General features: G+C 44.7%; 1 protein-coding gene and 1 non-coding gene across 2 annotated transcripts; both read left to right on the top strand.

Moving 5' to 3' along the window:
* Positions 1–2,101: 2,101 nt before the first annotated feature.
* On the top strand, positions 2,102–2,175 carry trnat-ugu (transfer RNA threonine (anticodon UGU)). The gene has a single exon. It is a non-coding gene; the product is annotated as a tRNA-Thr (tRNA).
* Positions 2,176–8,249: 6,074 nt separating this feature from the next.
* Positions 8,250–19,305, top strand: LOC134468716 (alpha-(1,6)-fucosyltransferase-like). Its single transcript, XM_063222595.1, has 3 exons — positions 8,250–8,338; positions 13,435–13,600; positions 18,858–19,305. The coding sequence occupies exons 1-3, from the start codon at positions 8,269–8,271 to the stop codon at positions 19,027–19,029; spliced, it is 408 nt and encodes a 135-aa protein (XP_063078665.1). The 5' UTR covers positions 8,250–8,268; the 3' UTR covers positions 19,030–19,305.
* Positions 19,306–27,670: the final 8,365 nt, after the last annotated feature.

Below are 27,670 nucleotides of genomic sequence, written 5' to 3'. Positions count from 1 at the left end.
CTGTCCATGAGCTAAAAGTGTGTTTATGACATAGTGTGTCTTTAATCCGGTAACCAAATACTTAACTCACCAGCTCCTCCTCTTCATGCTGAATCCATACATACCTCATATAGGCGAGTACATTTAGGGTTTAACCCCAAAAAAATTGATACAAAAGTTTTTTTTTATGGATTCTATTACTATTGGACCTGCTAAATGACATACTAAAAATCTAGTAAAATCTGACTTTGGGAAATGAGTTTTTTTCAACATGGCTGCCATAGGCTTATTATAAGGGTCAAGAGACACTCCAGGTGAATAGGCCAAAAAATTTAGCTTGCCGATATCACCATGAAACTTAATCCGGTGATTACTCACATATTTGTGAGAAAAAAATGTATTGCAAGTTTTCTGAAATGTTATGTTTTAATATGGTAATTGGACTATATCTAATTAAATATGCATTACATTTCAAAATGCAAAACCTCAAAATCTGAAAAAGCCAAGCTCAAAATTACTCTTTTATTTTGTTTCTAGTAAGCCAGAAGATATCTTCAGAAGAGATTATGGACATCTCTTTTTGTTTTGTAGTAAATCTAAAAATCTTTGTGCAGACACACCAGCTAGCATTTTTTTTCAAAACATGATTATTTAACATCTCTCTTAGATAAATAATTGAGTTTTATGTGTCTCAAGTTCTTCCAGACATTCTTTGAGTCTGGTGGTATCATTGTTAGCATGTATCAAGGGCAAGGTCAGCTGTCCTCAAATCATAGCCTCTCCACAGAGGTGTCCTAAGGGCTGGTGCTGGGACTCCTATTTGCCATGTACACCACATCACTGGGCTATGTTATCTGTTCTCACAGCTTCTCATACTACTGTTACACCGATGAAGCACAGTTACTTTGTGCCAGATGACTCCACGGTCACACACATTTCCGCTTGCCTCTCTGAACTATCCACAAGTATGAAGGAATGCAACCTTCAGTTGAGCCTCGCCCAAATGCACTGCTGGTGATCCCAGCCAAAGATTTAGGTTGCCATGCTATCGAGCTCAATATGGATTCTGCTACTGTTGCCTCAAATAAGGCCACAAGAAATCTAGGTGTCATTGTTGATGACCATCTATCATTCTCTGACCACATAGCCTCAGTTTCCCAGTCATGTCCTCTTTCTCATGCCGTAATTGAATACAAGGCCCTGACCCTTGCCTATGACGCTACAACAGGCCCTACTCTGGCTTACCTGAAAGCTATGCTAAAGCCCTATGTCCTTTCAGGACATTGTCTGTCTCCAGTACCAACCGTTTCACCTTGCCCTCTACTTACACATGTAGTGGCTCCTGTCTATTCAGTTCAGCTGCTGAAAGACCCAAAATACCTAGTGACACCATGATTCATCACTGATGATGTGCCCTGACAAACAGCACATGGATATTATCATAGCAGTAGTGTCTTTATCCACCCAAACAGCACTCCAAACAAACAGATCCTGAAAACATGTTAGTTCATGCCAATGTAATTATCATGTAGTAACCTTTATTTTTAAAAACTTTGATCTGAAAATGACACCTTTCCTGAAGTCAGATTTTCCTAGATTTTTAGTATGTTATTAAGGACACTTAGAGGTAACAAAATCAGTTGAAAAACCTTTTGTATCAATTTTTTTGGGGTTAGGTCTTTTTTTTGCATAGATGTACTCGCCTAATAGGTTAAATTTGGTTAAACCAATCAAAAGTTATAGCAGTTTATATATTTTAGAGCGCCCCCCGCAGGCCATTTTGTTATCTGTGTGTTTGACACTCGAACTCAAATTGTTCGATAGACCCTAAACTTCAACTTGGAAGTGAAAACCAAACTTTAACACCAATTTGAAATGACTGAGAAAAATTGTACATGCCTACGACCCCACTATTAGTTGGTTAAAGCGCCTGTCTAATGAACAGGAGATACTGGGTTCGAATCCCAGCAGTGCCTTATGTTCGACAACTGTCTACAGGCAGTAAGAAGTCAGCTTCGGGGTTCTTACGTGTGTAGTTGAAGCTGTCGATGTGACTAGCCTAAATTGCAAGACCGCTGCCATGAATGCATGCCTGCATGCCTGCTGAGAGATATCAGCACCAGGCGCTGTGGCTTAGTTGGTTAAAGCGCCTGTCTTGTAAACAGGAGACCCTGGGTTCGAATCCCAGCAGTGCCTTGTGTTAGATAAGTGTACACCTTGAAGGCGACAAGAACTCGCCTCAGGAGATGTGTAGCAGTCCCGACTCGCTTGAACTGTGTGAAACATCTTGCCTGTCAGCAGGAGATCTGGGGGCGTCAAAACACCCGTCTTGGAAATTCAATGGTCCTGGGTTCAAATCCCTCTCTTCGAAGCTCTCTGGATTGGTGTGAGGGTTAGGATTTTGGTTTTCTGACCTAATTAATGAAGAAACAGCGCTAGCAAAGTTAACTATCAGTCACGTCAGGAGGATTGTTTTGACTAGCAGCTGATGGACGTTTTTTATAAGGCTACTGAAGATACATCAATGCAATACACTACCTGCTGCCACCTAGTGATAAGGAATTATTTCATGCTTAGGAGTCAACAGCAGACACTAGGCTACTAGAAAATGACATAGGCATTATTTGCTGATATTATATGGTGTGACGTCATCAGTCGAATGCTCCATTCATTTCAACGGGGCTCCGCAACGTTCGCACGTCTGTTATTTTCCGATAACGGACGGGTTGGTCTATAACAGACCGCTGTCAATGGCAACAAGACTTTTCACTGCTAAAGCGACTTTTCAACAAGACTCTAATCAGCTGCTGTGATAGACAACACCTGTTGTCCTGGCTACCTAGCTGTTGCCTAGCGGTGTTCCACAACGGCACTGTTTTGTTTTGCGCAGCAACAATCTTAACATTAAATAGGCCTAAAGAAATGTCCCCGCCATGTGTGAATCATTTAAGTATATCCATATAATAAGCGGGTTAACTTTCGGCGAGTCGGTCGCTTTGTGGAATAGCAGCACTTCAGAGAGAACAAGACCCCTCCACTCCGCGTCGGGGTCTAAAGATTCTCTCTGTCGTGCTGCTATTCCACGGTAGCGACCTTCTCGCCGAACGTTAACCCTTACATAATAATGAATTCACAAAAAAAAAAAAAATCTCCAAAAATTTTCCACGGCACACCTGACGATCTCTCACGGCACACTAGTGTGCCGCGGCACAGTGGTTGGCAAACAATGTTTTACAGTATGTGAGTCAGTCAATGCCATACTCCATATTCTACTCTCTAGAACCGTTGTGCTATTTGTTGTTTTGTTTGAGTGTAGGAAGGTGTGAATTTAGCATAGAAGCAATCAAAGTAAAATAAATAAATGCAAAATAAAATAAGTGCAATGTAATATAAAGATAAAAAATATAAATGCAACTTTGTAACTGGCAGAATAGTGGTTAATTTTGAAAGCATGTGTTTTATTGTCTGTGTCTAAATCTTGTGATACACCCAGTGTGTGTGTTTTTTTTTAACAGATGTGTTTTCACAATGACACTCTGAGATTTTACTTTTGAACAAAGTGTCTTGTGTATGAAATTGTGTGCAGACAGCTGGAGTCTGTGTGTTGTGTAAAGGAGCAAGTGCTTATCAAAACTGGTATGAAAGTGTAATGCTTGACTTTTGTTTAAAGTAAAGCAACATGTGTTAAAGTTATAGTACCAACAACTTAAGGATATGCCACTTTGGTTTGAGCATCGGCCTATAGTGTTTAAGCAGTAGGCAAAAACTGGTAAAATGTCACACAAAATAAACATTGCAGTAAGCCTTACTGACAATGCTGTCAATGGTATTCATGGCCACTCATTTGCCTATATGTACAGTTGGCCTGTACTCGATCATATGGAAGACACTATGTTTACAGATGCAAATTTTGAAAATCCACAAAAGGAACGGGGGTGCTTCCCAAGGGCAAATGGACTAGAACTGGCCCTGAAATTACTGTAATGAATCTATAATATCTTTTCATGTATTTCCAAATAATTACTTCATGGAGGGCATTGACTTCAGACGTTTACTGTATTTACCGTAATTTATACCAATTTCTTTTTGACTGTGTGATATGTCCAATTTCTAAACATTATACAGTAATTTTACATGAACGTGGATTATGCAAAGATTTTGATAGGCCTATAGATTTTTCCAACTGTTACAAAAGCATTTTCAGTGGGTGATTTTGAGACCATTTTGAATTTACACTTTTTACTAAAAACTGTCAACATATCCGAACAACTGAAATTGGAGGATTTTTTTGGTACTTTTATCAATAATCCGCTTACTGGACTCTTGCTAATGTCATGCAAAGACATTTTTACTGAAATAAGGTTTTGGATGTTGGGTTTCTATTTTTGACACACTGTGTGTAAGCATATGAAAATAACTCAGAAAAGATACATAGTTTTGTTGCTGTGGTTATCCTGTGTGTAAAGGAAATGTTAGCATTTTAGAAATACATTAATTGACTGCTAATTGTGGGGAAAAGGCATGTAATGTGTCAAATGTATGGCAATGGAAAGCCTTTTGCAACTGTCACTGAGGATTGGACAAAAGCTTGTTAGCAATTATTCATATGCACAGGTCATACAAGGAAACCAAAACCATGTTTCTCTCTCTATACCACGAAAGGACATGGACACAAACAAAAATATTTTCAATCTGGATTTGACAATCCCAGCAGAACCTGCCGGCCTAATATTCAGAGGAAGATTATTTCGTTGGGAAGGTGCACGGAAGGTGAAAGCCCTGTGGCCAGCTGACTTCTTCCGCACCTCAGGAATGGACAAGAGAAGGATGCAATTGAGAGGGGGAGGGGCTTATCTATCTCCTCAGGAATGGACAAGAGAAGGATGCAATTGAGAGGGGGAGGGGCTTATCTATCTCCTCAGGAATGGACAAGAGAAGGATGCAATTGAGAGGGGGAGGGGCTTATCTATCTCCTCAGGAATGGACAAGAGAAGGATGCAATTGAGAGGGGGAGGAGCTTATCTATCTTTGGGGGCATTACAGTAGTTTTAGGCTTTGGATGAGGTCCAGGGGGTGTTTGTTAAAAAAAGGTTGAGAACCACTGGTTTAAATTGTGTTGTTTTATATTCACCACTAGAGGGAAGCACTTCCTTGGTGTCAGGCCAGGATGAGGATGGGGAGGGCCGTCTAGGTGAAAGCAGCTGCAGCACGAGCACGGCAGTTTGAGGCTCACATTGGCATGCGCACTGCAGCCTCCTCACGTGGCATGTGATCATCATGTGATCATCTTCCCTATATAGCTGGAGAGGGAGAGAGAGAGAGAGAGAGAGAGAGAGAGAGAGAGAGAGAGAGAGAGAGAGAGAGAGAGAGATGCCTCCTCCCTGTGCCGTGTATGATCATCTCGTACAGCCGACTACCCTACAGCATCAGCAACCAGACATAATCTGATTCCTGCTCTCCCCCTCTGCCTGAACCCTCACCATGTTTATTTTCCCCACGAGTTACAGCTCTGTGTGTGGAGGAACTTCGCCATGACCCGATAGAGGCATCCTGCTGAGCACCAGTAAGGTAAGGAGGTAGAGAGAGAGGGAGAGAGAGAGAGGGAGAGAGGGAGGGAGAGGGAGAGAGAAGGAGAGAAAGAAAGAGAGAGATGGAGAGAGAGAGAAAGAGAGAGAGAGAGAGAGAAAGAGAGAGGTGCAAGTTAAGGTAAGGAGGGGGAGAGAGAAAGAGATCCAAGGTAAGGTAAGGGTTAGGGTAAGCTGCGACCGGCAGAGATACTACAGTGTTTATGTTTTGCCATGACAATGCTCGGAGATTGGAGAGAGAGAGAGAGAGAGAGAGAGAGAGAGAGAGAGAGAGAGAGAGAGAGAGAGAGAGAGAGAGGAAGAACCTGCATTGCTCTGCTGTGCTGTAATGTGATGCGCTCACTCAGTAGCTGAGTCCTGTAAACACCATGAGGTCAACTCCTGCTGTACTCAGCTCAGTAACTGCACCATGAGGCCTGCTCCTACTGTTGTCAAACTTTCTTTCTTTTTCTTTCTCCTGGTAGACACTCCATCAAACTGAGGACATGTCACATCCCCACAAGCTCAACTGAGGACATGTCACATCCCCAAACGCTCAACAAAGATGATGATGGCTTTCTTTTGTCAACAAAGTTAATGATGATGATGATGTCATTCATTTGTCAACAAAGATGATGATAACATTCATTTGTCCCGCACTTCGTGAATCAGCTGATGACACCCCTTTCATCAGGTCCAGTTGAAGCCACCAGAACTAACCCGAACCAGGCACAGGGAAACCAGAACCCATAATGTGTGGATGTGTGGGACCCACCCATTGAAATGTCCAGGCCCAGGCTGACAGGACACCGTGACAGAACCATCACCCAGTAGGCCGGGTCAAGTTTTCTGAGGCCCAAAGGCCAGATGGGGTAAGAGGAAGGAGGGAGAACCACAAATAGGTCAATAAAAGCCAAGTACCAATAAGGAAGGGAGCTGTAGGACCACAAACAACCCAACTGAAAAAGACCGGGAGGAGACTAACAACGACAACACCACCAAAGACAGGGCCGGGCTGGGCAGGGACCCTGAGTCCCTTGGCTGGGCTGGGCTGGGGAGGGACCCTGAGTCCCTTGGCTGGGCTGGGGAGGATGCATGCAGGAAAACAAGGTCATTGAAAAGGACAGGGCTGATGACCCAGGGAGAAGCATCTCAAAATAGGAAGGAAGGGAGTTACAAGTCAACAAACACCCTGGCTATGTCTCAAATCACGCACTTGTGTCAGTGCACTGGCAGTCAGTGCACAGTACACACAGTGCATTGAGGTCTTTAGTGCATAGTGTCGTGGAAAAAAATGAGCATTATGCACTGTGCCCTCGCTGGAAGTGACGGCTAAGCATGGCATTAGCTCGCCAAAATATGAGTTGGCTACTGTTTACAATGCACAGCGTCTGGTGCTTGTATTTCCATTTCCTCCACCCCAAAGGACAACAATCACACATACAATACTTTGGTTGGCATGAAAAAGTTGGTGTCCCATCAATATTACTTACAGAATTAGGAGACTGTTCACCAAACTCTTCTACTGAACTGAATGCCACATTTTCTCCATTTAGTGCGTGCAGTGTCCATCATTCAAGCACTGCATATTTCCGCCATCGTTAGGGGATCATCCTGGCACTTTCAGTGCACTGGCTCAACTGAAATTTTCAGCGTGTTGCGCCCTAGGCACTTAAACACAGTGCCCGAAGTGCACAAGTGCGTGATTTGAGACACAGCCTGACTCAAAAGCCCCACCACCACCACCCCTCCGGCCAGGAGCCTAAGCTCACTGTGTCCAAGAGCTGGTACCCCCACCACCCCTGAGACTCTGAGCCCGGGGCTGGGCAGGGGAGGATGCGTGCGTGGGCAGGTTCGTGGCGCTGGGCGGGCTCGTGGCGCTGGGTTGCGCTGGTGCTGCTGGCCTGGGGAACGCTGCTTTTCTATATCGGCGGCCATCTTGTACGTGACGGTGAGCGGCCGGAGACGTCGAGCAGCAGGGAGCTGACGAAGATCCTCACCAAGCTGGAGAGACTCAAGAAGCAGAACCAAGACCTGAGACACATGGCCCAGTCACTACGGTAACGTAGAGCGGAGAGAGGGAGAGAGAGAGAGAGTAAAAGGCTTTGTGTGTGAGTGTGTGGGGGGTTGTTAGCAGTAAGATGGTTGGAAGGGACTGTGTTGGTGCTTTGAGATATCCATCACATTTATACTTTATTACCAAACTTTTTCTCTAACCTGCCTTGACTCACATATGAACTAGACTGCCATCTCATTCCTAACCCAGAGGGTTCAATATATCTGTCCACTTTTTGCAGGCATTACAACTTCTACTCATCTGGGAAGGTTGTCCACAAGGTTGAGGAGCTGTAATAGCTGCCTAAGGTGGCCGAGTTCATAATACAGTAAACTCTATGGGATAGGAATGGAATAGCAGCTAAGTTCATAAGAGAGTCAAGGCAGGTCTCTGAATAATTTTGGTAACTGTTGGTACTGTACTTTCAACCACACACACACACACACACACACACACACACACACACACACACACACACACACACACACAACGAAGATAGAGAGAGAAAGGGTTAGAGAGAGAAAGACACACAGAGCAAGAGAGAGAGAGAGAGAGAGAGAGAGAGAGAGAGAGAGAGAGATAGAGAGAGAGAAGTGACTTGAAATATATGTTTGCAGGATCCCTGAGGGTCAGTCGGAGAGGGGCCCAGCTGCTGTGGAGAAGTTACGTATGCTGGAGGAGCAGCTGAATAGAGCCAAGCAGAAGATCCACAGCTTCCAGCAGCACTCAGCGGACACAGGTGAGACACAGCGGACACAGGTGAGACACAGCGGACACAGGTGAGACACTCTCTAACTAGCCAAGCAGAAGATCCACAGCTACCTGCAGCCTACAACAGACACAGGTGAGATACAGCTACCCGCAGCGCACAACAGAATAGAGATGCACCGGATCCTGATTTTTAGGATCCTGCCGGATACCGGATCCTAAAAGCAGACACTCATTAGCACAGCAGACACAAGTCTCTCTCTGTCTCTCTCTGTGTTTTAGACACAGTGGAGGGCCTGGGGATGGACAAGGCCCTCTTTCTCATGGACACACGAAAACTGAACCTTTCTGTATTACCGGCTTATCATAAAGGGATTTTTTTCGGTGGTGGGCCTGTTTCGAATACAAAAGCCAGGCGCCTCATTTATCAAGCGTTCTTAGGCACAGCTCTGTGCGTAAAGCGGGCGTGCGATAATTCCTGAGCAAGTGTGGGATTTATGAACATGTACTTGAACGTAGAAATGGGTCTAAATCTACGCACACCTCAGACCATGCATGCGAGTGGAAGAAACACGAAATTGCAAATAATATTGACCGTGCAAGGTACATTTTCCTTTGAATGACAATGGAGTATGATAGTGTGCTATTTTACAGTGTTTTCGTCCATGTGTGTCTCCTTTTACTTATTTTGAAACACTGTCCTCCTCCTCTCGAAAGCACCTCCACTTCTGCATCGGAAATGTTTCTATCTCCGCACTTCCCGCCAGCGCTTCAACTGGCGCGTGTGTCCACGTGTGTTCTTGTGTGTCCAAACTTAATTGCGGACTGTGTCCATCGCCACTTAGAGAGTAAGCCTGATGCTCCCTTATTTATACTAGGCGATTTCAATCATTGCAGCCTAAATAAAACACTTCCGGGATTCGACCAATACGTTAAGTGCAACACCAGGAATGACAGACTTCTGGACAAATGCTATGGTAATGTTAAGCAGGCATACACTGCCAGAGCCAGGCCGCCACTTAAAGACTCCGATCACAACGTTATTCACCTGCTCCCCACATACCGTTCTGTCTTCAAGTCAACCAAACCCGAAACACATACAGTTAAGCTATGGACAAATGAAAAGTCTGAGGAATTAAAGGGCTGTTTCCTCAGTACTGACTGGGATGTATTTCTTGAGGACGCGGACATAGACATTGCGACGGAATCCATCACGGATTATATAAATTTTTGTATTGACACTGTCATTCCGTGCAAAACTGTAAAACGCTATCCCAACAACAAGCCGTATTTTAACAAAGATATCAATGACTGTCTTAAAAGGAAGAAAGCGGCTTTTAGGGTGGGGGACAAGGTGGCAATGAGGGCGGCCCAAAAGGACTTGAACTTCCACATAAGATCCGCGCGTCGGCTACACAGGGAGCGCGCGGAACAAGACCTGGCGGAATGCAATGGAAAGAAGCTTTGGGACTCGATTAGGCAAATGACGAATATGACTGCTAGAAGGAAGCCCTTGTCTGCTCCCAATGAAAGTGTTCGTGCAAACGAGCTGAATAATTTTTACATGCGTTTTAATGCGGATAATAATGCTGAATGTGCGGGGGTTTTGGAAAATGTAATATGTGATATGGATGCGCATAGGGTAGAAATCAAGTTGGATACTGTGGTCAAAACTTTTAGAGGTATAAACTCCAAGAAGGCAACAGGTCCGGATGGTCTGTCAGCCTTTACCCTGAAGTCGTTTGCGGATGAATTATCTCCAATTTGGCTTAAATTGTTTCAACTATCCATCGACTCCCACAGCATTCCAAAGTTATGGAAGACTTCAATCATTTTACCGATCCCAAAAAAACCTAGCCCTCAAGAGGATAATGACTATCGGCCCGTGGCCATAACCTCTAATGTTTTTAAATGTTTCGAGAAGATAATGGTTGGGAAACTGCGCACGAGTGTTCAACCTGCTCTTGATAAGTACCAGTTCGCTTACACTGAGAACCGCAGCACAGGAGATGCCATTGCAACCATAATGCATCTAGTGCTTAAACACCTAGAGAATCCCGCAGGTTACGTCAGACTTCTTTTTATTGATTTCAGCTCTGCTTTTAATTTAATCCAGCCACACATTCTCCTTGAAAAATTAATTCAGCTGAATGTAAATCCGTTTTTAATTAAGTGGTATTATTCTTTTTTATCAAATAGGCCACAACGGGTCAAGTTCAATACTACTTTGTCGGATACAACGTGTTGCAGTATTGGCGCGCCCCAAGGTTGCGTCAGCTCACCATTTTTGTTCACTTTGTATACGAATGATTGTGTCAGTTCAGGGCCAAATCAGTACATTATTAAATTCTCGGACGATACTGTTATTCTTAGCCTGCTCTCTAAAAATGATAATGATAAGGTAAACAGCCACCAAACAGCTATAGATACATTTGTTGACTGGTGTGATTCACACTTACTACACATCAATACTAAAAAAACAGTAGAGATGGTGGTAGACCCCAAATCCCTCTGTGGCCAGGGTGCAGTGGCAGTGCATGGCCAGGCCATTGAACAGGTTAAAACTTTTAAGTACCTGGGTGTACATATAGATAGCGACCTTAGCTGGCACACCCAGGTCACCAATGTCTGTTCCAGGATACACCAGCGTCTCCATTTTTTGCGCAGACTCAGAGTCTTTGGAGTGTGTAAAAACATAATGTTAATCTTCTATAGAGCCACAATAGAGTCTGTTCTCCGTTATGGGATTACCAGCTGGTTTGGCAATCTCACAGTTAAACACAGGGCAGAAATCTCAAGACTTATTAAAAATGCAGGTAAGATTATGGGGGTAATGCCCCCCTTAACCCGCAGGAGCTCTTTGTGCAGGCCACTATCAGTCAGGCGAATGCCATTGTAGCGGATGGTGATCATGCACAAAATGGAGAATACTTCTTTCTGAACTCTGGGAGGAGGCTCAGACTCCCTTGGTGCAAATATAATCGTTTTAAAAATTCCTTTATACCCCATTCAATCAAGCTACTGAATAAACAGGGAATAAGAGAGATTGAGTGGGACAAAATTGACCTCTGTAGCTAGTGTTGGTGGGGATGGAAACTAGGGTAAATGATGGGAGGGGGATATGTAAACATGAATGTATCCCTGTGTTTACTATTTATCTTTATTTATTTTTTATTTATTTTATTTTATTATTTTTTTATTTTTATTTTATTTTTAATGTAAATTATGGAATGGATGTAACCTAGTTATTTATTGCAGGGTGAAGGTGTGGTTGGTTGTAGGACGGTGTGTGTGTGTGTGTGTGGGGGGGGGGTACGAAGCTGTGTGAGTGTGTGTATGGGGGGGCGGTGCACTGAGTGTGTGTGTGTGTGGGGGGAGGGGGGGTGGTTATGGTCTGGATGGGTCAGGGGCAGTGGGTTAGGACATCCAGTGCTTCTGAGCATGTAGGCCTACACTGTTTTTCTTCTATTGTTTTACTGTTGTTAGTTTTTCTGTGTTGGTGTCATGTGTCCTATGTGTTCTATGTGTTCCTTATGATGCTGCAACCTCCCTGTCTCCAAAGCAAATTTCTCCTTCGTGGAGACTAATAAAGAAACCTAACCTAACCTAACATACAGGATGGTGCTGTCATATTAACACGGCATTTGAATGTATTTTAATACCATATATCAAGGCCTATGGTTACTTGGAGGCGTTTCGGGACGCAAACTACCCTGAGTGCGCGTGTGCACAGTGATTTGGAAGGTGTGGGATTTATCATGCAGACGTGTGCGTAGGAGCAGCCAACGCACGTTTGATAAATCCCGATTTTTCTGTACTTGCGAACATTCTATATTTCACTCGTAAGACACAATTTAGAAGGCATTCTACGAACTGATGATAAATGAGGCCCCTGGACTCTGTACTTCTTTGCATTGGCTGCTGGAAGAACCGTTAGTTCATGGCTCCAGGTTTGATGTCTCCGTGAGTGACGGCCCCACACTGTCAGGACTTTTATGCGGATCTGAGGTTTTTAAAGTCCAACACTTGGTTGAGTGCACAGGCTTCGATTTGTCCTCTTCCTCAGAGCTGGTGGCACGTTTGGGTTTAAGGTCCACACGCTTTGTCAACCAGTTGCTGGGGAGATGGAGGGCAATTTTTTTCAGCAGATGAACTGGAAATGTTGGAAAAGTACTGTCGGGGGGCTATCTCACAGACGAAAGAAGATTTTTTTTCCCCTCGCTGAACTTTCTTCCAGAATTGGGGGACTGCTCAGGGGTTTTTCTAGAGGGCAGACGGGAGGTGGGGGTTTCTTTGGGAAGCTCGAGTGGGAAGGATTTTTATGAAATGTGTGTTAAACAAACAGAATCTGAACGTGAGAGTCGACACCCCTTGGCGGAATGTATTAAGTTTAAGAGATGATGTGAAACCTGAATGGAGGACACTGTATAAGCCACCATTGAGAAAACAGATAGGTGACTTGCAATGGAGGCTACTCCATGGTATCCTCGCCATCAATGCTTTTGTTTCAATTATTAACCCTTCGGTAGATCAGGACTGTCCGTTTTACTTCCAAAGAGAGACTGTTTTTCATTCTTTTATGCATTGCCCGAGACTTTTGCCCCTGTTTGACATTTTAACTCACCTTTTACTGTCTTTTGGTGAAGTGTTTTCTGTGCAGACTTTTGTTTTGGGTTTTAGGTATACACAGAGATACAGGTTGAAATGTCAGCTGATTAATTTTATACTGGGTCAAGCAAAAATGGCAATTTATATCAGCAGAAAGAACAGGATGACTGGTAATGCAGATTGTAGTCTAGGCAATGTGTTTTCGGGCCTGGTTAAATCTAGGATTCGCATTGATTTCTTTTTTTTTTCAGCACGTCTGATATTGACAAGTGGTGTTATGGCGAAGCACTTTGCTCGGTCAGGGGTGGGGAGTTGACCTTTTTGGGGGGTTTTAAGCCTAAGATTTAGGTTTGTTTTTTCTTTACATGGTTTGATTGTGTAGTATGGTTTTTGGCAAAGGGGATAATTTTCTGATTGTTAAAATAGAGCGCTTTTAAAAATCAAAATCTCTCTCTCTCTCTCTCTCTCCCCCTCTCTCCTTCTCTCTCTCTGTGTCTCTCTCTCTCTCTCTCTCTCCAGTTGGTCCGGGTCAGGAGCATGAGGAGCTGCGTAGGAGGGTTGAGAGCGGCGTTCGTGAGCTCTGGTACTTCGTGAGGAGCGAGGTCAGGAAGCTGGACCAGACACACGGCCCTTTACGCCGCCGCCTCACCGACAACCTGCTGCACGACCTGGGCACACAGCAGAGGTCAGGGGTCAACCAGCGTGTGTGTGACAATATCAGGGCTTGACACTGGCACCTGCCAACCGGCCAAATGCTGGTAAAACTTGGCAGTGGCTGGTAATAATTTCAGTGTCACTAGCCAATTTGGCAGGTAGCTTATTCTCTGGTATAACATATCAGAATAGCTTATATTCTGCACTTTACTAAGTTTCTCTTTCTTTGATTAGATTGTTCGATTCAATGTAGAAAGCTGTGCACTCATCTTCTTCCTGCTTTAGCACCTCATCTTATGAGGTTAGATGTACAGCATCATGATAAAGAAATAAAACAATACCACGTTAGTGGCTAGTAGAATAACTGAATGGCTAGTGACTCAGGGAAACCACTAGCCATGGTGGCCGGCAAGTGAAAAAGTTAATGTCAAGCCCTGGACAATATTTGTAATTGCATGCTGCTTTGTAGGCCTACATTTGTGTGCATGCATGCATGTGTGTGTGTGTGTGTGTGTGTACATCTGTCCTGTCCTGGGGTGGCATTCTCGAAAGCGTCTTTGCTAACGATGGTAGCAACGTCCTTCGTAAGAGCGACTCCACTCTCTGTCGACAGCGACGCTCACCACTAAATCCAAGGGAATGGTGTGACGTACGTCTTAAGACGCCACGACAAGAATCGAGAAACGGACCCCTGGGTCAGTCTTTGAAAGCCTGTACTGTGTTCCACTATGATGTCACTGTGGACAATAAGCTCCACCCTCACAATGCAGCTCTCTCACAATACCACAACTATCATACAGTATATCAAACACACACACACACACACACACACACACACACACACACACACACACACACACACACACACACTACAAAATAAGGGCAAAGCCATGCAAGCTGACAAGTAAACATTGTCTGTCTGTACACAAGTAAACATTGTCTGACTGTTGTTACGCCCCAACACATGAAATGACCCTATGGGCAGGGCCGGTTCTGGCTTATTTGGTGCCCTAGGCGAGTTTGAGTTCTGGCGCCCCCCCCCCCTTTCTTATACCTTACAGAACACAAGACTAATATCCTGGTTCTTTTTGACAGGCGACCAACACATCAGATTGAGTCGCATGAAAGTAGCTTCACTGTGTGGTATGTTGGATGTGATGGTGGTGGGGCCCCCAACCCCAGATGAGATGGAGGTTATCAATGTGTTTGAATTGTAACGTGAAATTGAAATGCCAGGAGAGTGATACAGTAGGCCTACATTTGCATGTAAAATGCATGTGTAGACAATAAGCCTACCAAGGAGGTCTGCATTGATCTACACTAGGCTATACAGCATCACAAAGCATGGCAGCATAACAATTTTAATAAGCTACACATTTGTGCTGTCTTCCAAACCAATTTCATTTCTGGACTGGAAATAGTGGTGCATTTGTGAGTAGGAGAATGAGAAGGGGGCTATCTATGTGTTTGAACTGGAGGGACAGGGTGAGAGAAAGGGAGAAGAGCTGTCACGCTATTGAATTTCATAATATACAAAATATAGTAAATAGCCTCACTTGTCTGCTGTGCATGGTTCTGTTACATGATTAATGTAGGCTATGTCATTCTGGTCTGGAAATTAATGCTTTTTTAAGCTTACAACAAGCAGGTAATTCATGTGGATGGAAGGAGATATGGCAGCTAAAATTGTTTTAAACATTGCACCAGTCTTACTTTACATTGCTTGTCAACCTAAGCAAGTAGGCCTATTATGATATCAGGTGGGTGTTAGTGAGTAGTGAGTAGGCTACTAACAGCTACTTTACTGGATTTCATTAGCCTAGCGCAGCCAGACCCGTACAGCAAAAAGCTGTACCAGGGTCTAGGAGAGCTGGGCAGCAGTGTGGGCGGGATAAACGGTTGCTTCAGCACTCAACGTCACGCAATTGGATGGCAAACAACCAATCCCCACACACTTCTGTGTAACGTCACAGCTGTCTCGTACACGCGACACGCCCCTTTGTAGTTGAAGAGGCAATTTCGAGCCGTCGTAGCAGTGAATTCGTGTGATGACCACAGCCACAAACAAGTTTCCTAATAAATCGAGTTTTCACTTATACAGTTCAAAAATGCATCGTTTTCAACCACATGGCCCTCCTTGATCAATCTGCGAAATGTCAAGCAATTTGGGGCTTGTTAAGTGGTTATATTTATGATTGTTGTCAACATGGCATGTTCGATGTTAGCTAGCTAGCTGTATACCCATAATTAATACATGGCTAGCCGCTAGCTCGGTAGACCAGGTTTCATTCCCATCTATTTAGTAAGCGACTTACAGACTTTCAAAGCTCCCAAATGTCTCGTTTTTAATGACATGGATCTTATTAGAATTTGGGGCAGGCATATAATACAAGGCTGGATACCTAGCTCTGCTATTGACGACAGGTTAGCTAGCCACTAGCGAGGGCCTCTTTGTAGGTGAAACGGCAACTTCCAGCCGTCGTAGCAGTGAATTCGTGTGATGACCACAGCCACAAACAAGTTTCCTAATAAATCGTGTTTTCACTTATACAGTTCAAAAATGCCTCGTTTTCAACCACATGACCCCCCTTGATCAATCAGCAAAATGTCGAGAAATTTGGGGCTTGTTAAATGGTTATATTTATGATTGTTGTCAACATGGCATGTTCGGCGTTAGCTAGCCAGCTACCCATAACTTTCCCGGATTGTCGCTCCCAACGCAGGACGCTCCCCGGTCAGCTCGCTCCCACTAGCCAGACTATCGATCCCACCGCCATATAACGGAGCTAGTTATCTTTTTGATGTTAGTTTTTTGTTTCTAACCCTAGTTTTTTTTTCTAAGACTAACCCTAACCTAACCCTAACCTGGATACCTAGGTCTGTGTTGTTGACGACAGGTTAGCTAGCCACTAGCTTGGTAGACTCGGTGTCATTCCCATCTATTTAGTAAGCTACTCAAAGACTTCCAAAGCTCCCAAATGTCTCGTTTTTAATGGCATGTGTCTTGTTAGAAATTGGGGCAGCAATTTCATTCTACACCTACAGTAGTGGTCTGATAATAACGTGTGACTATCTGGTTCTGTAAAATGCTCAACTTAGCTTACCGAGCTAGTTTAAAACATCGAATGATCAAATGGCAATGTGTTGAGATCTATTTGTGCCCCATAAGTTCATGGTGTATTATTACATCAATCCATGTCAGCCACGAAATGTATTATCATCCAGGCTTTTTAAATTAAGTAAACACTTTCGTGCTGTACGTAGCACGGACGGACACCATGCTTCTTCTTAGAAAGTTTCCTGTTTACTAGGTAGCCCGGCCCCCCTCGCGATTTGATTGGCCCTGTCATCGGATAACTTTCAGCCTCGCAAAACGACCGGGGTCCGCTAGACTGCCCCCGGGAGCAAATTCAATTTGCGGTCGCTAGGGGCGTCTAGATTTCTAGGCTAGGAATTTCATTGCTTGGCATACTTGGCTAATGTTAGCATGCTAACTAGCGATTTCTCTGATCAAAAACAAAGCTCTTTTTCTCTCTAATTCCAAATAGTAACCTCATAACTATTAGGCTTTCCATAATCACAAACGGTTGCTGATTAAATCACATAGTTCCAAAACACCCTCTGAAACTCCTGCATCATGCAATGAGTGGTTTAATGAGAACATAATAATCTCCATCCAGCAGAGCAGTGTTTGCGCTTGCCCTCTCTGTCTCTCTAGTGAGTCTCCAATTCAAAATAGAGCGCAGGCTGTCACTCGTCCCGCCCCCTTTCTCAGAACTGTCTGTTTATTGGTTCACAGACTTCCCAGAGACAGTTGGAAGCGATATTACTATTGGCTGAGGGGCGCTTTACCGTGAGGAGCGCTTTCGCCACTCTTTGTTGATTGCGACTTCATAAAAAAAAAAATTCATATCGCAAAATTACGCATAGGAGAGCGCCATTTCGGCGCCCCTTCTTCACATGGCGCTCTAGGCGACCGCCTAGCCGGCCTATGCTAAAAACCGGCCCTGCCTATGGGGTTAACACAGAACCAAACTTAATCTTGAAAACACTAGTGATGGCAGTCTGGCACAAGCGCGCCGGAACGTGTTTCAAACCATCAACTGCGAAAACCATTAAACCACTGTTCCGAAGTTTGCTTCAGTACGGAAAAACCACGTGATATATTACGTATGAAACAGTAAACTGGTTCAGTTTTCCGAAAGCAGCTGCAGTGTTTCGCGCTGCCACACGAACCAGCAGGCGAGCGCAAATGTGTTTGGCCTGTTGCAGAGCCGTCTGCCAGGTTGCAGTGGAGAGAATAGATATTTTATTGACTGTCATTAGGTCTATAAGTCCCACTTGATAGACAAGTAGACAACATCATCATAAGTTATGAACACAACAAGGAGAAGACATTAATGCTGAGCAACGATTTATTCTAATCGCCCAAAAAATAGCCTAATAATAAATGAATAAATAAATAAATGTGGCATCGTAGCCTTTGTAATGTCGTCTGCCCAAAATCAGTAGCCCAAAATGTCAAATGTCTGGAAGTAGTTAGTGTGCAAAAGTATGAGCTCAGTCCAATATTGGGGGTAATGTCACAGATGATGAGGGCACAACATCTCATCTTATCGAATTGAGCCCATTTAATTGCAAACATGGATTTTCACCAGGAGAGGGCCCTGTTACTGAAGCTTCAAGTACTAACCCAATGTTGGAAGCAATGTGCCTAAATGGTTCAGAGCTTCAACAAAGCTTCATTGGCCCATCACTAGAAAACACCTTTTAAACGTCAACCCAGCCTGTGGGATTTTAATTCAACAAAGTCCAAATCATAATACACAAAGGCAATAACAGGCTGTAGCGTCAACAGCCATTGTGTCAATAAGACAGCCTATGATGAGCAGCAGGATTCCTCTGGTCTTTATACCGCCTCGACTGCAGGTTCAGGTGTCTCTCATTAGGCCACTCCCCACGATTGCCTCAGCTGATTGGAGGAGGTGGTAACAAGGGAAAACGAGACATGCATGCAGCCGTAACACTGTACACAAGTAAACATTGTCTGATTGTATCTGTGTGTCCTTTGAATCTCCTCCTCTCTCTTCCAGCCTCCAGCCTCCCAACTTTTGGGGGCTAGTGTAGAGAATGCTGAAATGAAAATGAAATTAAAATAAAAATGAAATGTCTTTTTCTCACTCTCTCTCTGTGTTCATGCTTGAGTGTTTGTGAGTTTGTTCATTCATGTGTGTGTGTGTGTGTGTGTGTGTGTGTGTGTGTGTGTGTGTGTGATTCCTATTAATCAGGTCCATCATGACGGACTTGTTCCACTTCAGCCATGTTGACGGGGCAGGGGACTGGAGACAGAAGGAAGCCAATCGAGACACTACCCCTCATGATGAGGAAGACAAACGGGACACTACCCCTCACAAGGAGAAGGTGGAGACCGCCAAGTACCCCATGTACCCCTCATTATGAGGCAGACACACTGCTGCTGGCCAAACGGGACACTACCCCTCACAAGGAGAAGGTGGAGACCGCCAAGTACCCCTCATTATGAGGCACACACACTGCTGCTGGCCAAACGGGACACTGCCCCTCATTATGAGGCAGACACACTGCTGCTGGCCAAACGGGACACTGCCCCTCATTATGAGGCAGACACACTGCTGCTGGCCTCATCGAGTCTAGAGAAGAGGAGTTTTGGGAAGGATGGATTTTTGGGGGAAAATTGAAAATGAAGGAGGGAGGGAATACAAGAATAAAGAGGGAACAATTGAAACTAAAAAAAATGTTCTTGCTTTGATTTGTTTTGCTGGTTTGTTTTTTTGTTCACAACTTTCAGTAATTTGAACTCGTCTTTACTACTGGCCTTCTGTGGACTGCAATGGAATCATTCTTTGCCTTTCTCTTTTCTTACACGTCTTTGCCTTTCTCTTTTCCTATGTGTGTCTTTGCCTTTCTCTTTTCCTCTGTGTGTCTTTGCCTTTCTCTTTTCTTACACGTCTTTGCCTTTCTCTTTTCCTATGTGTGTCTTTGCATCGTTTTTCCCATTGTATCCTCATTTATCCATTTGTCTCTGTCTTTAGAAGTTCAGTCGTATCTCTGGCTTGCCTTGGTTGTGCTTTTAATACTAGTCACACACACACAATGTCACACACACACACACACACACACACACACACACACACACACANACACACACACACACACACACACACACACACACACACACACACACCGGATTTCCGTCCTCCCTTGCCTGCTTGTCACCTCATGATGAGGTCACTGAAGACATGCCCCCTATGTTGATCTCTCCTCTTTGTGATTTTTCTTTGGGATATTATTTTGGTGCAATAGGTATGTACATCCTTTCCCCCCACTTTTCTTTCCTTGTGTTTGGCTTAATTTTGATTTTGAATTTGTTTCTTTATCTTAGTTTTTTGTTTTTGGAGTGCAGCTTCTGTCATTGGCACCCTTGGGTGATTGCACTCACCACCCCCCTACGCACCTGTCAGGTGCTTCTGGAAGTTTTTTTAAGCACCACCTACCCAGGTTTGCCATATTGACTCCGAAGAAGACGCGTGGACGTCGAAACGTTAGTCTTGGCGCTTGCCCAATAAAACAAGTTATTTTACACATCTGAAGATGCTCCGGTGATTCCTTTCTTCCCCTGCATTTACCAAGTCCTTTCCCGAGACGCACCAGATTGTGAAGTGCACGAGCGCGGAGGATATCTCTCTTTGCATTTGTGTACATACTCAAGAAGGACGCCGGAGCCAGAGTACCAGCGAACTGAAAAGATGTATGGAGAATGGGGATGGCTGGAAGCCAGAGTACCAGCGAACTGAAAAGATGTATGGAGAATGGGGATGGCTGGAAGACACGATGTATGGAGAATCAGGATGGCTGGAAGACACGATGTATGGAGAATCGGGATGGCTGGAAGACACGATGTATGGAGAATCGGGTTGGCTGGAAGACACGATGTATGGAGAATCGGGATGGCTGGAAGATACGATGGAAGGCTCGTCTGAAGGACGTCCTAGAGAGCCCCTTTGTTGCTCACCTTAGTTTTAGGTCTTACTGTGAGCCAGACACTAAATCAGCTTTGAATGTGTTCACAATTTTCCATTCTGCTTTGTTCGCCCCATTTACAAGGTACAAGAAACAAGATATTTTATTGTCATATATACATTAATTCTATAATTCATGTCCAATGAAAAGCGAAAAAAGGTTAATTTTTTTTTTTTTTTAAAATAAATAAATAAAAAAAGACAAAAGAAGAAGTTAGGAAAACAAAATATATAAAAAAGTTTGAAAGCTGCATTTGTGCAGTGCTGTGTCACAATGACAATGGGAGTTGGAGTTTCCCAATGGGCTTTCACTTTCACTTTCACTTTCACTTTTAAAAAGGCCGGCCGGAGAAAGGGGGAGAGATGATGGTGGAACGAGATCCTGAAAGATCCTGAATGTTGGGTAGTTCAGTGTTGATTTGTATTCTTGCTACCTTCCCCTTCCCTGCGACTTACTGTACTGAGAAGTGATCAAAACAGCCTACACATATTAAATCTCGTGCATTTTTTTTAAAGTATATTTACTTTACTGATGAAGGCAACAGCCAAAACGTTTGTCTACACTTCTGCTGCTATGTAAATAAAAAAATAAAAAAGAAGAAAAGAAGAACCCGAGTGCGATCCACTTTTTCACCTGTAAAGTATATTTATTACATCTATATACAAACCTTATTCGTTTTAATTACATACACCTTCCTGACTAAAGGGCTGTGCAAGCAAGAATTTGATTGTTTGCTGCCATCGTGAGAGGTAAAATGGATTCAGTAGTGGATATGATCAAGGTGCGTTTCATTCATTAGTCAAAATGTAGTTCCACATATTCCAAATGACCTGGTATTAACCGTCCAATTCAGGCAGGTGATTGGCTGGTTGAATGATCACCTGACCAGGTAAAGCCAAGTCATTTGGAATATGTGGCGCTGGATTGGAACTGATGACTAATGACTCCATTCTGCCCAAATAGTATAGTGAATTATCCTGCAGTTACAATAAGCATCCACAAGAGGTCAGTCTTTGCCTCACCAAGTTTGTCACCAACAGACCTCTATGTTTCCAGAACACATTTGAAAACACACACACACACACACACACACACACACACACACACACACACACACACACACACACACACACACACACACACACACACGCACACTCGCACGCACACACACACGCACACACACACACACACATATGCAAAGACACTTTGTGATGGTAGACGCATTGACCAGCACACACTTTCTATTCTAACTCTCAAAGGAACATGTCCTGTCCATTATCACAAACACTATCATTCATGAAGTATTGAACACAGACACACACACACACACACACACACACACACACACACACACACACACACACACACACACACACACACACACACACACACACACACACACACACACACACACACACACACACAGAGAGAGTTCTAAACACTATCATTCATTAAGTATTGATTATGCTGCTGGCCTTCGACAGTGCGCACCCCCTCTCACCTGTACACACACTCTCTCTCTCACACACACACACACACACACACACACACACACACACACACACACACACACACACACACACACACACACACACACTGTTCCAAAAATATGTCTTTTTACTCCTGAGTGGTGCCCGGCACATCCAAGATGAAGATAGGTGCAGTGTGTGTGTGTGTGTGTGTGTGTGTGTGTGTGTGTGTGTGTGTGTGTGTGTGTGTGTGTGTGTGTGTTGGAGATCAACAAAGTAGTTTTCAGTTCAGAGCTCTTCTCTTCTCTTCTCTTCTCTTCTCTTCTCTTCTCTTCACTTCACTTCACTTCACTTCACTTCACTTCACTTCACTTCACTTCACTTCACACACACACACACACACACACACACACACACACACACACACACACACACACACACAGGGGGGGTATTAGTCTGTAGGGGGGGTATTAGTCTGTAGGGGGGTATTAGTCTGTAGGGGGTATTAGTCTGTAGGGGGTATTAGTCTGTAGGGGGGTATTAGTCTGTAGGGGGGTAATAGTCTGTAGGGGGTATTAGTCTGTAGGGGGTATTAGTCTGTAGGGGGTATTAGTCTGTAGGGGGTATTAGTCTGTAGGGGGTATTAGTCTGTAGGGGGGGTATTAGTCTGTAGGGGGGGTATTAGTCTGTAGGGGGTATTAGTCTGTAGGGGGGTATTAGTCTGTAGGGGGGGGGTATTAGTCTGTAGGGGGGGTATTAGTCTGTAGGGGGGGTATTAGTCTGTAGGGGGTATTAGTCTGTAGGGGGGGTATTAGTCTGTAGGGGGGTATTAGTTCTGTAGGGGGGGTATTAGTCTGTAGGGGGGTATTAGTCTGTAGGGGGGGGTATTAGTCTGTAGGGGGGGGTATTAGTCTGTAGGGGGGTATTAGTCTGTAGGGGGGGGTATTAGTCTGTAGGGGGGTATTAGTCTGTAGGGGGGGGGGTATTAGTCTGTAGGGGGGGTATTAGTCTGTAGGGGGGGGGTATTAGTCTGTAGGGGGGGTATTAGTCTGTAGGGGGGTATTAGTCTGTAGGGGGGGTATTAGTCTGTAGGGGGTATTAGTCTGTAGGGGGGGGGGTATTAGTCTGTAGGGTGGGGGGGTTATAGTTATCTGTAGGGGGGGTATTAGTCTGTAGGGGGGTATTAGTCTGTAGGGGGTATTAGTCTGTAGGGGGTATTAGTCTGTAGGGGGGTCTGTAGTATTAGGTAGGGGGGTATTAGTCTGTAGGGTATTAGTCTGTAGGGGGGGGGGTATTAGTCTGTAGGGGGGTATTAGTCTGTAGGGGGTATTAGTCTGTAGGGGGGGTATTAGTCTGTAGGGGGGTATTAGTCTGTAGGGGGGTATTAGTCTGTAGGGACGGGGTATTTGTCTGTAGGGGCGGGGGTATTAGGGTGGTATTTAGTTTTGGCAGGGGGGGTATTAGTCTAGTAGGGGGTATAGTCTGTAGGGGGGTATTAGTCTGTAGGGGGGGTATTAGTCTGTAGGGGGGGGTATTAGTCTGTAGGGGGGTATTAGTCTGTAGGGGGGTATTAGTCTGTAGGGGGTATTAGTCTGTAGGGGGGGTATTAGTCTGTAGGGGGGGGTATTAGTCTGTAGGGGGTATTAGTCTGTAGGGGGGGTATTAGTCTGTAGGGGGGGGTATTAGTCTGTAGGGGGGGGTATTAGTCTGTAGGGGGGGTATTAGTCTGTAGGGGGGGGGTATTAGTCTGGTAGGGGGGGGTATTAGTCTGTAGGGGGGGTATTAGTCTGTAGGGGGGGGGTATTAGTCTGTGGGGGGGGGTATTAGTCTGTAGGGGGGGTATTAGTCTGTAGGGGGGTATTAGTCTGTAGGGGGGGGGGTATTAGTCTGTAGGGGGGGGTATTAGTCTGTAGGGGGTTATTAGTCTGTAGGGGGGGTATTAGTCTGTAGGGGCTATTAGTCTGTAGGGGTATACACTGTAGGGGGTATTAGTCAGTGGGGGAGGGGTATTAGTCTGTAGGGGGGGGGGGGGGTATTAGTCTGTAGGGGGGTATTAGTCGTAGGGGTATTTGTCTGTAGGGTATAAGTCTGTAGGGGGGGACTGTAGGGGGGGGGGTATTTGTCTGTAGGGGGGGTATTAGTCTGTAGGGGGGTATTAGTCTGTAGGGGTATTAGTCTGTAGGGGGGGTATTAGTCTGTAGGGGGTATTAGTCTGTAGGGGGGGGTATTAGTCTGTAGGTAGGGGGTATTAGTCTGTAGGGGGGTATTAGTCTGTAGGGGGGTATTAGTCTGTAGGGGGGGGTATTAGTCTGTAGGGGGGTATTAGTCTGTAGGGGGGGGTATTAGTCTGTAGGGGGGTATTAGTCTGTAGGGGGTATTTGTCTGTAGGGGGGGTATTAGTCTGTAGGGGGGTATTAGTCTGTAGGGGGTATTAGTCTGTAGGGGGGGGTATTAGTCTGTAGGGGGTATTAGTCTGTAGGGGGGGGTATTAGTCTGTAGGGGGGGTATTAGTCTGTAGGGGGGGGTATTAGTCTGTAGGGGGGGGTATTAGTCTGTAGGGGGTATTAGTCTGTAGGGGGTATTAGTCTGTAGGGGGGGTTATTAGTCTGTAGGGGGGGGTATTAGTCTGTAGGGGGTATTAGTCTGTAGGGGGGGGGTATTAGTCTGTAGGGGGTATTAGTCTGTAGGGGGGGTATTAGTCTGTAGGGGGTATTAGTCTGTAGGGGGTATTAGTCTGTAGAGGGTATTAGGGGGGGTATTAGTCTGTATGTAGTCTGTAGGGGTATTAGTCTGTAGGGGGGGGGTATTAGTCTGTAGGGGGTATTAGTCTCTGTAGTCTGTAGGGGTATTAGTCTGTAGGGGGGGGGTATTAGTCTGTAGGGGGGGGGTATTAGTCTGTAGGGGGGGGTATTAGTCTGTAGGGGGGTATTAGTCTGTAGGGGGGGTATTAGTCTGTAGGGGGGTATTAGTCTGTAGGGGGTATTAGTCTGTAGGGGGGGTATTAGTCTGTAGTCTGTAGGGGGTATTAGTCTGTAGGGGGGGTATTAGTCTGTAGGGGGGGGTATTAGTCTGTAGGGGGGTATTAGTCTGTAGGGGGTATTAGTCTGTAGGGGGGGTATTAGTCTGTAGGGGGGTATTAGTCTGTAGGGGGTATTAGTCTGTAGGGGGGGGGTATTAGTCTGTAGGGGGGGTATTAGTCTGTAGGGGGTATTAGTCTGTAGGGGGGGTCCTTAGGGGGGTATTAGTCTGTAGGGGGGGGTATTAGTCTGTAGGGGGTATTAGTCTGTAGGGGGGGTATTAGTCTGTAGGGGGGGGGTATTAGTCTGTAGGGGGGTATTAGTCTGTAGGGGGGTATTAGTCTGTAGGGGGGGTATTAGTCTGTAGGGGGGTATTAGTCTGTAGGGGGTATTAGTCTGTAGGGGGGGGTAGTAGGGGGTATTAGTCTGTAGGGGGGGGTATTAGTCTGTAGGGGGGTATTAGTCTGTAGGGGGGTTATTAGTCTGTAGGGGGGGTATTAATCTGTAGGGGGGTATTAGTCTGTAGGGGGGTATTAGTTTGCAGGGGGGCATTAGTCTGCCTGGGGGGGTAGATGGGCATTAGTCTGCCTGGGGGGGTAGATGGGCATTAGTCTGCCTGGGGGGGGGGGCAGGTGGGCATTGGCTTTGGATCTCTGAACCCCCTCCTGAATTATTCAGCCATCCCCGTGGCAACACCTCTGCATCTCATTTATTATGGCGACGATGACGAGCACTGCTGTCGCTACGGCACTTACAGTTTTTCTCGATTGCTTACACACAATTTTCAGAATCAGTTCTCAAATTCTCATAACTCTACACACAAATCTCCAAACCTCACACACAACGGGCAAAACTCCACACTACCTCTGAAAAATGCACGTCTTGTCTCAAAACAATGTACTCTCTTCTAAAAAGGTAATTTTGTTCTCAAATGACACACACAAGCAGTCATTTTACAGTTTTTCTCAATTGGTTTTGTACATTTCTCACAACAGAATAATGATTCTCAAAAGTCTTTGTTCAATTGTGACTTCCTGGTGTTACCTCTGCACATGGTCAAATCAGTTTCTCATTGTTTTCGGCATATAGCAAATGCTCTCGTCCACCATGCCATGGCTGTGTACAATTCTCAGTGATTTCATACATTATCAATTGCTTTTGTCATATGACTCAAAAAGCTTTGTCACTGAATGCATGAAACTATCTCACCCCCCCAAAACATTTAGGCCCTATGTCATAGTTTAAGTCTTGACATGCAAAATGATTTACCAAGCTGTCATAATGTGATAAGCACTGTATAATTTCCATTGGAATTTTATCTATAAATGTGATCTGAATTGGTAAATTGCTCACAGGTAAATATTGACTCTCTCTAATCAAAGGCAATAGAAGGGATAGACAAAACAGGCATGCAATACAACAATAGGCTCTGTACTGCATTATATTACTCTATGCCTCATGTGCCCTTTATAATTACGCTCCACGCAAAATTACAATATTTCCCTAGAATGTCACAAGACAGTAAGTGCACTTTATACAGTATCAGTGTATTGTTTCAAATTTATTTTGCTTTACAGTTCTAGATGTTTTTTCACATGGGCTTGCAAGACAAGTAAAAAGGGATGGTAGAGGGCGCATTTTGACACCTCAACCAGAGTTTGCTATTTTTCCTATTTTGCAATGAGAAAACCTGTCACTAAATAGGTCATAGTCTAAATTTATATCTGGGACAATCTTATCTGATCAATGTAATATAAAGTCGAATTTACAACATTTCCCATCCAATCTAAACAACATTTTGCTTCAGAAAAGATCCTCAAGATTGTACTATTCAATTGACAACATGACAAATCGATTTGACTAGCTTGTACCAGTGTTCACGCAAGAATTCTTACTGGCCGGACAAGTGGCCGGCTGCATTGCAGAATACCGGACATTTAGAATATCTAACGGACCTTCCCTCATATAGCCAAACACACACTCCCTAATGGGTCAAAGTGGCTAGTTAATAGGTCTTTTCTACCAGCAAAACTTAAATTTCACTAGAATTGGGCCAGTTGGCTGGTGTTAAAGAGCCAGCTGCTTGTATGCACGAGGAGCAAACGCGCGCTCTCTTTCACATACCCGAGAGCTCGAACGAACTGAAAGCAAAAAAGCAACCAGCCAACGTGCTGCGCGCATAGGCATATCTAGCCAAGTTATCGACTGAAAACATTGTGTTTTATCAGCAAACCCGAAGAGGATTTCCCTACTCAAATTGGGTGACGATGTGATGACTGTAATGGTTGTGCAGTAACGGTAACAACGCTGCTGAAATTTGAACTTTATTGCGTTGTGTTCCTGCGCTCTCAAGGGAATTGACACGTTCCGTACGACGCTCTATATGTGGGCGTGTGAGATACATCCACTAGCCATTTTGGCCGGTGATGAAAAAAGTGATAAAGCCCTGCATGCACTTTTACAGGGACTTCTCATGAGCATATCGTTCTCTGACATGTTTAATTTGACCCTCTACTGTAGCCTAGCCTACTTTGAGATCCACCATCATTTTTCAGT

The sequence above is a fragment of the Engraulis encrasicolus genome, chromosome 18 (genome assembly GCF_034702125.1).
Source record: "Engraulis encrasicolus isolate BLACKSEA-1 chromosome 18, IST_EnEncr_1.0, whole genome shotgun sequence".
In the NCBI taxonomy this organism is placed as follows: domain Eukaryota; kingdom Metazoa; phylum Chordata; class Actinopteri; order Clupeiformes; family Engraulidae; genus Engraulis; species Engraulis encrasicolus.
This window is presented reverse-complemented; position numbering and strand designations above follow the sequence as displayed.

What these genes read in the sequence shown, in the direction of transcription:
- LOC134468716 (XM_063222595.1), top strand. Translation starts at nt 8,269, where the DNA reads ATGCTGGAGGAGCAGCTGAATAGAGCCAAGCAGAAGATCCACAGCTTC. An exon ending in GCAGCACTCAGCGGACACAG is followed by an intron (nt 8,339 to 13,434) that starts GTGAGACACAGC and finishes CTCTCTCTCCAG; the next exon opens with TTGGTCCGGGTCAGGAGCAT. An exon ending in GACCTGGGCACACAGCAGAG is followed by an intron (nt 13,601 to 18,857) that starts GTCAGGGGTCAA and finishes CCTATTAATCAG; the next exon opens with GTCCATCATGACGGACTTGT.